The sequence below is a fragment of the Coregonus clupeaformis genome, unplaced genomic scaffold, assembly GCF_020615455.1.
Source record: "Coregonus clupeaformis isolate EN_2021a unplaced genomic scaffold, ASM2061545v1 scaf0086, whole genome shotgun sequence".
Classification (NCBI taxonomy): Eukaryota; Metazoa; Chordata; class Actinopteri; order Salmoniformes; family Salmonidae; genus Coregonus; species Coregonus clupeaformis.
The window spans coordinates 614,989-628,316 of record NW_025533541.1 but is presented as its reverse complement, the minus strand read 5'-3'; the positions used below and the strand labels follow the sequence as shown (position 1 = coordinate 628,316).

The 13,328-nt window shown below is 43.2% G+C and overlaps 1 protein-coding gene across 5 annotated transcripts in view; it reads left to right on the top strand.

Moving 5' to 3' along the window:
* The window catches only part of LOC121551068 (vesicle transport through interaction with t-SNAREs homolog 1A), a 199,396-nt gene that overhangs the window by 5,511 nt on the left and 180,557 nt on the right, over nucleotides 1-13,328 (top strand). For all 5 annotated transcript variants that reach the window (XM_041863702.1, XM_041863633.1, XM_041863908.1 and 2 more), the window contains exons 2-3: nucleotides 1,963-2,021; nucleotides 4,600-4,710. In XM_041863702.1, the coding sequence (XP_041719636.1) occupies nucleotides 1,963-2,021; nucleotides 4,600-4,710 (170 nt within the window). The remainder of the gene's footprint in view (nucleotides 1-1,962; nucleotides 2,022-4,599; nucleotides 4,711-13,328) is intronic.

Below are 13,328 nucleotides of genomic sequence, written 5' to 3'. Positions count from 1 at the left end.
TTGAAATGTCATGGTTTGAATTGGCTTCTTGACAGAAACAATGCTTCTCTTCCACAGTGTAATTTCACCACGTTTCCCACCACCCAGCATGTTAAAATAAGCCCACATGAATATGAACAAAGGCGGAAGCCCATCATACCCAGCAGTCATTGTTCAGTGTCCTCTGCTCCTATCAGAACAGTTTGCACTTGAATTTCAATTCCGTTCCTACTAATGAAGACATTTCTTATTTCCTTTTCTCCTCCCTCAAGTGCCTGAATTGTGCCCATCGGTTGACAGCCTTCAATTTCATACGATGACAATAGCTTCGACAAATGCCTTTTGTCCCCAATGTTGCTGCGTTTCCCGACGTCACATATGCACAATCACTGATAATGGCTGTGGCACGCGAAGAAACGTCCTTGACAGTATCTTGGCCAAGCCTTCAGCATTCACGCGAGAATCAAACGGATAATGTGTTTTTGTTTTGCTTTGTTACCTTCCAAAAAACTTGGGACTGAGGTTTGAATAAGAATACAATGTATTGCAAGGTCTCATTCCATTAAACATTAAATGCATTTTTTTTCTCCTTAAGAGTGTTTATGGAAAGCTGAAGGACTGTCAATCACTGGCTATTAAATATTGTGCAGAGGTACCGAGCTCAACTTTATTTTATTTTTTGTGGCCTGTTTACAAAACTCCTCGTCTGTCTGTCTGCGGTACTCCTAGTAAATAGCCATGCATATTTCAGGATCATCTTGCCCAGGCCAATGCTGGAGAGGGCTACACCACCTCTCCTCGACGGGAATCGCCTCTGGCTATTTACTTGTGTATCCTGTGAGGTTTTCAAATTGGATTTGTTGACTGGCAAAAGGCAATGCAGACCCAAACAATGAAGATCTTCCCTTGGTTTTTGCACGGTTATTTCCCTTTACTGATAGGCTAGCCTTGTGGTTGGCTTTTGAACTGGAAGCTTCTGGTAGTCCGGGCTCTCGGCTACATGTCAATTGTTGAAAATATGTCTAATTAGGCCTATTAAACAAACATTGGTCCACAGCAGGCTAGGTTTTTGTAATGATCCTTAGATGTTGGTTTCAACTCTGGGCCGTCAAAGCATAATTTTACATTTGAAAAATAAAATATGATATGTCCAAATTGGGATGGAGAATATTAGGAGTATTTAACTACATTTCTGCTGTTGTTGCTGCTACTAGGGATCAGTGTGAATACTAGAGTACGCGATTCAAGATTTGCATTCAATTGCTGAAAATCTATTTTACAGGTTACATTTATAATAACTGACAATGTCGAACTTTAAGATGTGTTGAATGTTTTTTGAGTCGCTGTAGCTATGTCAAACGCAGTGAGAAATTTCATTTTCAGTTTTGTATCAGAACCAGTAATTAGAACAACCTGTAAAGGTTTGCCTTCAGACCTGTTTCACACATGATCCGAGTACTCGAGTAGGCCTACTCAAAATCATTTATTGGAGAGTACTATTACTCGAACACAAACATTCTTTCAAATGCCAATCCCTAGTTGCTACACATAACAGAATAAGTTCAGCCAGAATTTAGAGCTCACGCAATCATTTACAGCGTTCCATAATGAACTCTTATGGCCAAATGAGCTTCAAGTCATGATTTGCAATCGAAGCCATTGGGTGAGCTTAAAGCAGCGTTTTAGTCATTCTTAGTGGGACTCCGAGTTTAGAAAACCTGGCAACCTAGTAAAGCTGACATTTCCTTTTGAGTTGGTACGAGGTGTCTCGTTGCTCCTCTATAAAAGCCAACAAAGGCCTTTTACACGTGGATAAATAAGACACTTCAAATGTGGATCAGCATGCGGAGAGTGTGTAAATATATCTTCAAATGCATTCTGGTGTGTGTTTTCAATCTCCCCGTTGCGGGGGAGTTGGGTTGTTGTCATAAAGCACTGCTCCTCTGTCGACTGATCAATATGTTTCTCCTGTTTCTCTTTCAGAGGAGAAGACACAGCTGGTTCTAAATGTCGACAAACAGCTCGAAGAAGTCAGAGAGTTGGTACGTCTTTGATCAGTAATTTCCGCTCTTCCCATTTTTTTACAAAATAATGAATTTGGAAAAGGAAACAAGACAATTTCACCGGTGCATGAAGACAACGGCACCTGTGTAATCCTAACGGTGACATGACACACACACGCATACTTCACATGGTGGAATGCTGCTCAGCACGTTAATGGCGTAATCACTTTAGCGACAATTTGCTTTTAAGTGACACACCCGTGACACAATTCAAGCTATTATTTGGAGGAGGAAGTGTTCACGTCATGTTTAAAAATTTAAGGAAGTGAACTAACGTGTAAATTGTAGACATAGTTGTCTTATTATGTCATCTTGATTAGGCTTCTCCAAGTCTACCTCAGAGAGTCTTGTCTCTCTCTACCTCTAATGTACTCTACATGACACTGTTGGGCCTCAACACGTCTTTAAAATGAAGGCCCTTAAAATTGTTTGAATCTTATTTATTTACCAAACTGCCTTTCTGTCATAACTTTTTTAATCGTTGACGAATGACACGAAGAAGAGCAGTCAATGTGGCAGCAAATCAACATCTAAACAGATTAATGTTAATGCTGCTGAAGTAGCTCATGTTGAGAAGTTTTGCTAGCTTGAGATTTCAGTTTAATCTTCAGAATCTCTTGTTGTTTTTCAGACTCCTACAAATCCAAGTTGTGTGCTACACTATTTTAGTATCATTTCATTACATCTAGCCTGGCTATATATACAGTGCATTCGGAAATTATTCAGACCACTTCCCTTTTTCCACATTTTCCTACGTTACAGCCTTATTCTAAAATGGATTAAATAAAACATTTTCCTCATCAATCTACACACAATACCCCATAATGACAAAGCGAAAACAGGTTTTTAGACATTTTTGCAAATGTATTAAAAAGAAAAAAAAGAAATTCAGACCCTTTGCTATGAGACTCGAAATTGAGCTCAGGTGCATCCTGTTTCTGTTGATCATCCTTGAGATGTTTCTACAACTTGATTGGAGTCCACCTGTGGTAAATTCAATTGATTGGACATGATTTGGAAAGGCACACACCTGTCTATATAAGGTCCCAAAATTGACAGTGCATGTCAGAGCAAAAACCAAGTCATGAGGTCGAAGGAATTGTCCGTAGAGCTCAGAGACAGGATTGTGTCGAGGCACAGATCTGGGGAAGGGTACCAAAACATTTCGGCAGCATTGAAGGTTCTCAAGAACACTGTGTCCTCCATCATTCTTAAATGGAAGAAGTTTGGAACCACCAAGACTCTTCCTAGAGCTGGCTGCCCGGGCCAAACTGAGCAATCGGAGGAGAAGGGCCCTGGTCAGGGAGGTGACCAAGAAACCGATGGTCACTCTGACAGAGCTCCAGAGTTCCTCTGTGGAGATGGGAGAACCTTCCGCGAAGGACAACCATCTCTGCAGTACTCCATCAATCAGGCCTTTATGGTAGAGTGGTCAGACGGAAGCCACTCTTTAGTAAAAGGCACATGACAGCCCACTAAAGGACTCTCAGACCATGAGAAACAAGATTCTCTGGTCTGATGAAACCAAGACTGAACTCTTTGGACTGAATGCCAAGCGTCACGTCTGGAGGAAACCTGGCAACATCCCTATGGCGAAGCATGGTGGTGGCAACATCATGCTGTGGGGATGTTTTTCAGCGGCAGTTACTGGGAGACTAGTCAGGATCCAGGGAAAGATGAACAGAGCAAAGTACAGAGAGATCCTTGATGAAAACCTGCTCCAGAGCGCTCAGGACCTCAGGCTGAGGCAAAGGTTCACCTTCCAACAGGACAACGACCCTAAGCACACAGCCAAGACAACGCAGGAGTGGCTTCAGGACAAGTCTCTGAATGTCCTTGAGTGGCCCAGCCAGAGCCCGGACTTGAACCCGATCGAACATCTCTGGAGCGACCTGAAAATAGCTGTGCAGTGACGCTCCCCATCCAACCTGACAGAGCTTGAGAGGATCTGCAGAGAAGAATGGGAGAAACTCCCCAAATACATGCGTGCCAAACTTGAAGTGTCATACCCAAGAAGACTCAAGGCTGTAATCGCTGCCAAAGGTGCTTCAACAAAGTACTGGGTAAAGTGTCTGAATACTTAGGTAAATGTAATATTTCCATTTTTTATTTTTAATAAATTAGCAAAAAATAAAAGAACCCTGTTTTTGCATTGTCATTATGGGGTATTGTGTGTAGATTGATGAGGGAAAAAAACTATTTAATCCATTTTAGAATAAAGCTGTAATGTAACAACATTTTGAAAAAGTCTAGGGGTCTGAATATTTTCAGCATGCACTGTACATTAAATTCAACACTTTACATAATGTCCTTTAGTGTAATCACTACATACTAAACAGATATTGCGCACTTTACTGTTAAGTAAGTAGCCTAAGTTGAGTTTAACAACAATCTTTAATTGTAAATCTGTTTTGACATATTTCCACAATAATTGTAGGCTACACAGCTATAATCACATAGTTTATACCTATGTTCTAGCCAATTTGGCCAATATAATGTTATTTGTTATTTTTACAATCATTGATTGGTGAATTAACTGGTTGATTGCTGGACCTAGATGGAGCAGATGGATCTTGAGGTGCGTGAGCTCCCCATCCAGAGCAGAGGCATGTACCAGAGCAGACTGAAGAGCTATAAGGGGGAGATGGAGAAGCTGGAGAAAGACTTTGTGAGTACCCCACCATAACGTGGTCCTCTGTAGCTCAGCTGGTAGAGCGCGGCGCTTGTAACGCCAGGGTAGTGGGTTCGATCCCCGGGACCACCCATACGTAAAAATGTATGCACGCATGACTGTAAGTCGCTTTGGATAAAAGCGTCTGCTAAATGGCATATTTTTTTATTTTTTATTTTTATAACTCCTCATTTGTCTTAGTTAATAGCTATGCATATACTGACGGTTCCCCAAAAAGTTATATTGTCACATACACCGGATAGGTGAAGTGAAATGTGTTGTTTGTACAGGGTCAGCCATAGTAGTATGGCGCCCCCAGAGCAAATTAGGGTTAAGTGCCTTGCTCAAGGGCACATTGAAAGATTTTTCACTTTGTCCGCTCGGACATTCGAACCTGCGATCTTTCGGTTACTGGCCCAATTTTCTAACCGCTAGGCTACCTGCCGCCTATAGTAATGCCCTTTGGTATCCATAACACATATCCCACCTTACACTTTGTAGTCTTCACTCCACCTGGAGGATATCTATCTACACACCTACTGATGGTCTGTACGAGTGCATAGTGATGCCCTTTGGTATGCAAGGATGATCCTTTCACACGTGTACTTACACACACGTAAGCATATGCTTTTCTGTGCTTTTTTAAATTAATTATTTATTTCACCTTTATTTAACCTGGTAAGCCAGTTGAGAACAAGTTCTCATTTACAACTGCGACCTGGCCAAGATAAAGCAAAGCAGTGCGATTAAAAACAACAACACAGAGTTACATATGGGGTAAACAAAACATAAAGTCAAAAATACAACAGAAAATATATATACAGTGTGTGTGAATGTAGTAAGTTATGGAGGTAAGGCAATAAATAGGCCACAGTGCAAAATAGTTACAATGTCGTATTAACACTGGAATGATAGATGTGCAAAAGATGATGTGCAAATAGAGATACTGGGGTGCAAATTAGCAAAATAAATAACAATATAGGGATGAGGTAGTTGGGTGGGCTAATTTCAGAATGGCTGTGTACAGGTGCAGTGATCGGTAAGCTGCTCTGACAACTGATGCTTAAAGTTAGTGAGGGAGATAAGAGTCTCCAGCTTCAGAGATTTTTGCAGTTCGTTCCAGTCATTAGCAGCAGAGAACTGGAAGGAATGGCGGCCAAAGGAGGTGTTGGCTTTGGGGATGACCAGTGAGATATACCTGCTGGAGCGCAGACTACGGGTGGGTGTTGCTATGGTGACCAGTGAGCTAAGATAAGACAGGGATTTGCCTAGCAGTGATTTATAGATGACCTGGAGCCAGTGGGTTTGGCGACGAATATGTAGTGAGGGCCAGCCAACAAGAGCGTACAGGTCACAATGGTGGGTAGTATATGGGGCTTTGGTGACAAAACGGATGGCACTGTGATAGACTACATCCAATTTTCTGAGTAGAGTGTTGGAGGCTATTTTGTAAATGACATCGCCGAAGTCAAGGATCGGTAGGATAGTCCGTTTTACGAGGGCATGTTTGGCAGCATGAGTGAAGGAGGCTTTGTTGCGAAATAGGAAGCCGATTCTAGATCTAACTTTTGATTGGAGATGCTTAATGTGAGTCTGGAAGGAGAGTTTACAGTCTAACAAGACACCTAGATATTTGTAGTTGTCCACATACTCTAGGTCAGACCCGCCGAGAGTAGTGATTCTAGTCGGGTGGGCGGGTGCAAGCAGCGTTCGGTTGAAGAGCATGCATTTAGTTTTACTAGTGTTTAAGAGCAGTTGGAGGCTACGGAAGGAGTGTTGTATGGCGTTGAAGCTCGTTTGGAGGTTTGTTAACAGTGTCCAATGAAGGGCCAAATGTATACAAAATGGTGTCGTCCGTATAGCGGTGGATCCGAGCGTCACCAGCAGCAAGAGCGACATCATTGATATACACAGAGAATAGAGTCGGCCCGAGAATTGAACCCTGTGGCACTCCCAGAGACTGCCAGAGGTCCAGACAACAGGCCCTCCGATTTGACACATTGAACTCTATCTGAGAAGTAGTTGGTGAACCAGGCGAGGCAGTCATTTGAGAAACCAAGGCTATTTAGTCTGCCAATAAGAATGCGGTGATTGACGGAGTCGAAAGCCTTGGCCAGGTCGATGAAGACGGCTGCGCAGTACTGTGTTTTATCTATCGCGGTTATAATATCATTTAGGACCTTGAGCATGGCTGAGGTGCACCCATGACCAGCTCGGAAACCGGATTGCATAGCGGAGAAGGTACGGTGGGATTCGAAATGGTCGGTGATCTGTTTGTTAACTTGGCTTGGGCAAGTTGCAGCGGAGGGTGCAGAGCTGGTGGCCGGGGTAGTGGTAGCCAGGTGGAAAGCATGGCCAGCCGTAGCAAAATGCTTGTTGAAATTCTCGATTATTGTAGATTTATCGGTGGTGACAGTGTTTCCTAGCCTCAGTGCAGTGGGCAGTTGGGAGGTGGTGCCCTTATTCTCCATGGACTTTACAGTGTCCCAAAACTTTTTGGAGTTAGTGCTACAGGATGCACATTTCTGTTTGATAAAGCTAGCCTTTGCTTTCGTAACTGATTGTGTATATTGGTTCCTGACTTCCCTGAAAAGTTGCATATCGCGGGGGCTGTTCGATGCTAATGCAGTACGCCACAGGATGTTTTTGTGCTTGTCAAGGGCAGTCAAGTCTGAGGAGAACCAGGGGCTAGACAATCTGGACCCTTTCTTTCTAAAACTAGCCGCCGAAATTGTCGCAACCCCTATTACTAGCCTGTTCAACCTCTCTTTCGTAACGTCTGAGATCCCCAGAGATTGGAAAGCTGCCGCAGTCATCCCCCTCTTCAAAGGGGGTGACACTCTAGATCCAAACTGTTATAGACCCATATCCATCCTGCCCTGCCTTTCAAACGTTTTTGAAAGCCAAGTCAACAAACAGATCACCGACCATTTCGAATCCCACCGTACCTTCTCCGCTATGCAATCCGGTTTCCGAGCTGGTCATGGGTGCACCTCAGCCATGCTCAAGGTCCTAAATGATATTATAACCGCGATAGATAAAACACAGTACTGCGCAGCCGTCTTCATCGACCTGGCCAAGGCTTTCGACTCCGTCAATCACCGCATTCTTATTGGCAGACTAAATAGCCTTGGTTTCTCAAATGACTGCCTCGCCTGGTTCACCAACTACTTCTCAGATAGAGTTCAATGTGTCAAATCGGAGGGCCTGTTGTCTGGACCTCTGGCAGTCTCTGGGAGTGCCACAGGGTTCAATTCTCGGGCCGACTCTATTCTCTGTGTATATCAATGATGTCGCTCTTGCTGCTGGTGACGCTCGGATCCACCGCTATACGGACGACACCATTTTGTATACATCTGGCCCTTCATTGGACACTGTTAACAAACCTCCAAACGAGCTTCAACGCCATACAACACTCCTTCCGTAGCCTCCAACTGCTCTTAAACACTAGTAAAACTAAATGCATGCTCTTCAACCGAACGCTGCTTGCACCCGCCCACCCGACTAGAATCACTACTCTCGGCGGGTCTGACCTAGAGTATGTGGACAACTACAAATATCTAGGTGTCTTGTTAGACTGTAAACTCTCCTTCCAGACTCACATTAAGAATCTCCAATCCAAAGTTAAATCTAGAATCGGTTTCCTATTTCGCAACAAAGCCTCCTTCACTCATGCTGCCAAACATGCCCTCATAAAACTGACTATCCTACCGATCCTTGACTTCGGCGATGTAATTTACAAAATAGCCTCCAACACTCTACTCAGCAAATTGGATGTAGTCTATCACAGTGCCATCCGTTTTGTCTCCAAAGCCCCATATAATACCCACCACTGTGACCTGTACGCTCTTGTTGGCTGGTCCTCACTACATATTCGTTGCCAAACCCACTGGCTCCAGGCCATCTATAAATCACTGCTAGGCAAATCCCCACCTTATCTTAGCTCATTGGTCACCATAGCAACACCCACCCGTAGTCTGCGCTCCAGCAGGTATATCTCACTGGTCATCCCCAAAGCCAACACCTCCTTTGGCCGCCATTCCTTCCAGTTCTCTGCTGCCAATGACTGGAACGAATTGCAAAAATCTCTGAAGCTGGAGACTCTTATCTCCCTCACTAACTTTAAGCATCAGTTGTCAGAGCACCTTACCGATCACTGCACCTGTACACAGCCCATCTGAAATTAGCCCGCCCAACTACCTCATCCCTATATTGTTATTTATTTTGCTCATTTGTACCCCAGTATCTCTATTTGCACATCATCTCTTGCACATCTATCATTCCAGTGTTAATACTAATTGTAATTATTTTGCACTATAGCCTATTTATTGCCTTACCTCCATAACTTGCTACATTTGCACACACTGTATATATATGTATTTCTGTTGTATTTTTGACTTTGTTTTGTTTTACCCCATATGTAACTCTGTTGTTGTTTTTATTGCACTGCTTTGCTTTATCTTGGCCAGGTCGCAGTTGTAAATGAGAACTTGTTTACCTGGTTAAATAAAGGTGAAATATTTATTTATTTATTTATTTATTTATTTATCTGTTCTTAGTTCTGAATTTTTTGAATGGGGCATGCTTATTTAAGATTGAGAGGAAAGCACTTTTAAAGAACAACCAGGCATCCTCTACTGACGGAATGAGGTCAATATCCATCCAGTATACCCGGGCCAGGTCAATTAGAAAGGCCTGCTCGCTAAAGTGTTTTAGGGAGCGTTTGACAGTGATGAGGGGTGGTCGTTTGACCGCGGACCCATTACGGACGCAGGCAATAAGGCAGTGATCGCTGAGATCCTGGTTGAAGACAGCGGAGGTGTATTTAGAGGGTATATTTGTCAGAATGATATCTATGAGGGTGGCCATGTTTACAGATTTAGGGTTTTACCTGGTAGGTTCGTTGATAATTTGTGTGAGATTGAGGGCATCTAGTTTAGATTGTAGGTTGGTTGGGCTGCTAAGCATATCCCAGTTTAGGTCACCAAGCAGTACGAACTCTGAGGATAGATGGGGGGCAATCAGTTCACATATGGTGTCCAGGGCACAGCTCGGGGCTGAGGGGGGTCTGTAGCAAGCGGCAACAGTGAGAGACTTATTTCTGGAAAGGTGGATTTTTAGAAGTAGAAGCTCAAACTGTTTGGGCACAGACCTGGATAGTATGATAGAGCTCTGCAGGCTATCTCTACAGTAGATTGCAACCCCACCCCCTTTGGCAGTTCTATGGAGACTGAAAATGTTGTAGTTGGGGATGGACATTTCTGAATTTTTGGTGGCCTTCCTAAGCCAGGATTCAGACACTGCTAGAACATCAGGGTTGGCGGAGTGTGCTAACGCTGTGAATAACTCAAACTTAGGGAGGAGGCTTTTGATTTTAACATGCAAGAAACCAAAGCTTTTACGGTTACAGAAGTCAACAAATGATAATGCCTGGGGAGTAGGAGTGATACTGGGGGCTACAGGGCCTGGGTTAACCTCTACATCACCAGAGGAACAGAGGAGGAGTAGAATAAGGATACGGCTAAAGGCTTTAAGAACTGGTCTTCTAGTGCGTTGGGTACAGAGAAAAAAAGGGGCAGATTGCGGGGGTATACGGTAAGTGAACGCCAAAATGTACGCACAATATACACAGGTATAGTTCTGACCATACGTACACCTTCTCACATACGCTCACACTTTCCGAAACACACACACACACACACACACACACTTTCATGGATAGACACGCACCTGGACTGAAACTGAAGGTCATTGGCATGTCCACTGTGGCAAAAAATGTTGGGGCTGTTTTTGAAAGCCCAAGTAGCATCTATAGGAGAGTGGGCTTGTGTTGATGCTTCAGAACATGGCCTTGTTTAGTTATTAATAAACCGCACCTGTCTGTCTAGAACCCTCCACCGTACGCATATCAAACCTTAATGAGGAGTGAAGTGTTTTAATTTTAAAGTCACTTGCTCTTAACCCATATTTTAGGCTCCCTGTTTTACCTTCTATCATTACTCCCATTAGACGCAGAAATTGGACCCTCTTGGCTTTACTTTAAGGATTTGTATGGTGTTGCTTTGAGTATGTTACCTGAACTCTCTCTCAGCTTCCTTGTGGTTTAATTTACCTGTGGAACTTCGGTATGCATCGTTCCACTAGGTACTTGTGCGGATATTTAGCATTTTCCATTAAAATGTAAAGATAAACAGGAGGCGTCACGGTTAAAGCATCAACCAACATGACCCGAAATAATCAACAAATCAACAAACAAGCAAACACTGGGAAATTACAGGTGCCAGTGATCTGTGGCTCCACTCCTGAAAGTCTGGTAGCTCAGATTACAGAGGAGATCTCTCTAGTCTTTGAGAGAGCATCGCTGTCCTCGCCATGGGCATTTAATTGGCTGATGATTCATCTTTAGCTTCTCCTGTCTCGACACTTGCCGTGGTTAATTATCAAGCAATTAACACCTGCTGTGTCGGATATTACAGCTAAGTCGCATTCCTCACATTTTTGTCTGTGCTATGCTATTTTGAGCACATGCTATTAGACGCGAGGATACCCTTTGTCACCTTAAATAACCGACATTCTCATACATTAAGAATGAAGGAGCAGAGAGTGGAGAAAGTCAATTTTGGATTTTAAAAAATCGTAGTCACGTACCCTTCTAAGACGAAAATATGTAGGCCTAGTAATGTACCCTTAACACAAATGTATAGTCACGTACCCTTAACACAAATGTATAGTCACGTACCCTTAACACAAATGTATAGTCACGTACCCTTAACACAAATGTATAGTCACGTACCCTCAACACAAATGTATAGTCACGTACCCTCAACACAAATGTATAGTCACGTACCCTTAACACAAATGTATAGTCACGTACCCTTAACACAAATGTATAGTCACGTACCCTTAACACAAATGTATAGTCACGTACCCTCAACACAAATGTATAGTCACGTACCCTTAACACAAATGTATAGTCACGTACCCTCAACACAAATGTATAGTCACGTACCCTTAACACAAATGTATAGTCACGTACCCTCCTAACAAAGCTTTGTCTCCACCAGAAACCTGTACAGTGTATTCATTTTAGTATCATAGTGGAATCAGATTAAGGGTGCTCTTCTACCAAGCGCAATGCAATGTGTCATTTATGTGCTGTTTAATAATTGTGGATAGACTAGAACAAACCAACTTTAGCATTGCTTTTCATCTTGGTTCACTTACGATTGGCGAGCTGTGTCCACCCCAGCCTATGTGAAACCCTGTTATATTGATAAACAATTAGTTTTGCTCTTAAAGTTAATTTTTTTTAGGGCAAAGGTGATGTGCATTTAAAGCGGGACCTCCCACTGCCCACTTTCACCCAGGCTCCATTACTAGTTCCTGGTAAAGCTGATGAGAGTTCTCCCAAAGTAGACCTAGAGTATGTGGACAACTACAAATACCTAGGTGTCTGGTTAGACTGTAAACTCTCCTTCCAGACTCACATTAAGCATCTCCAATCAAAAGTTAGATCTAGAATCGGCTTCCTATTTCACAACAAAGCCTCCTTCACTCATGCTGCCAAACATGCCCTCGTAAAACGGACTATCCTACCGATCCTTGACTTCGGCGATGTCATTTACAAAATAGCCTCCAACACTCTACTCAGCAAATTGGATGTAGTCTATCACATATACTACCCACCATTGTGACCTGTACGCTCTTGTTGGCTGGCCCTCACTACATATTCGTCGCCAAACCCACTGGCTCCAGGTCATCTATAAATCACTACTAGGCAAATCCCCATCTTATCTTAGCTCACTGGTCACCATAGCAACACCCACCCGTAGTCTGCGCTCCAGCAGGTATATCTCACTGGTCATCCCCAAAGCCAACACCTCCTTTGGCCGCCATTCCTTCCAGTTCTCTGCTGCTAATGACTGGAACAAACTGCAAAAATCTCTGAAGCTGGAGACTCTTATCTCCCTCACTAACTTTAAGCATCAGTTGTCAGAGCAGCTTACCGATCACTGCACCTGTACACAGCCATTCTGAAATTAGCCCACCCAACTACCTCATCCCCATATTGTTATTTATTTTTGCTAATTTGCACCCCAGTATCTCTATTTGCACATCATCTTTTGCACATCTATCATTCCAGTGTTAATACGAAATTGTAACTATTTTGCACTGTGGCCTATTTATTGCCTTACCTCCATAACTTACTACATTCACACACACTGTATATATATTTTCTGTTGTATTTTTGACTTTATGTTTTGTTTACCCCATATGTAACTCGGTGTTGTTGTTTTTAATCGCACTGCTTTGCTTTATCTTGGCCAGGTCGCAGTTGTAAATGAGAACTTGTTCTCAACTGGCTTACCAGGTTAAATAAAGGTGAAATAAAAAATTAATTAAAAAAAAAGCTGGTGATTCGTCCTCAGAAGTGCAAAATGCTTCAGCCTGGCCCGGCCTCTCACTTCTCTCTCACTCCTGCAGGCCATATGAGGGTACCAAGCTCTAAAGGGGGCCATCTCCTCAATTTTCTATGAAAAACTATTTGTTGTGCTTCCCCCTCCCTCTCTTCGACCTCCTTCCTCCGACCCTACTGGCCTCCCTGGGGTGTTTCC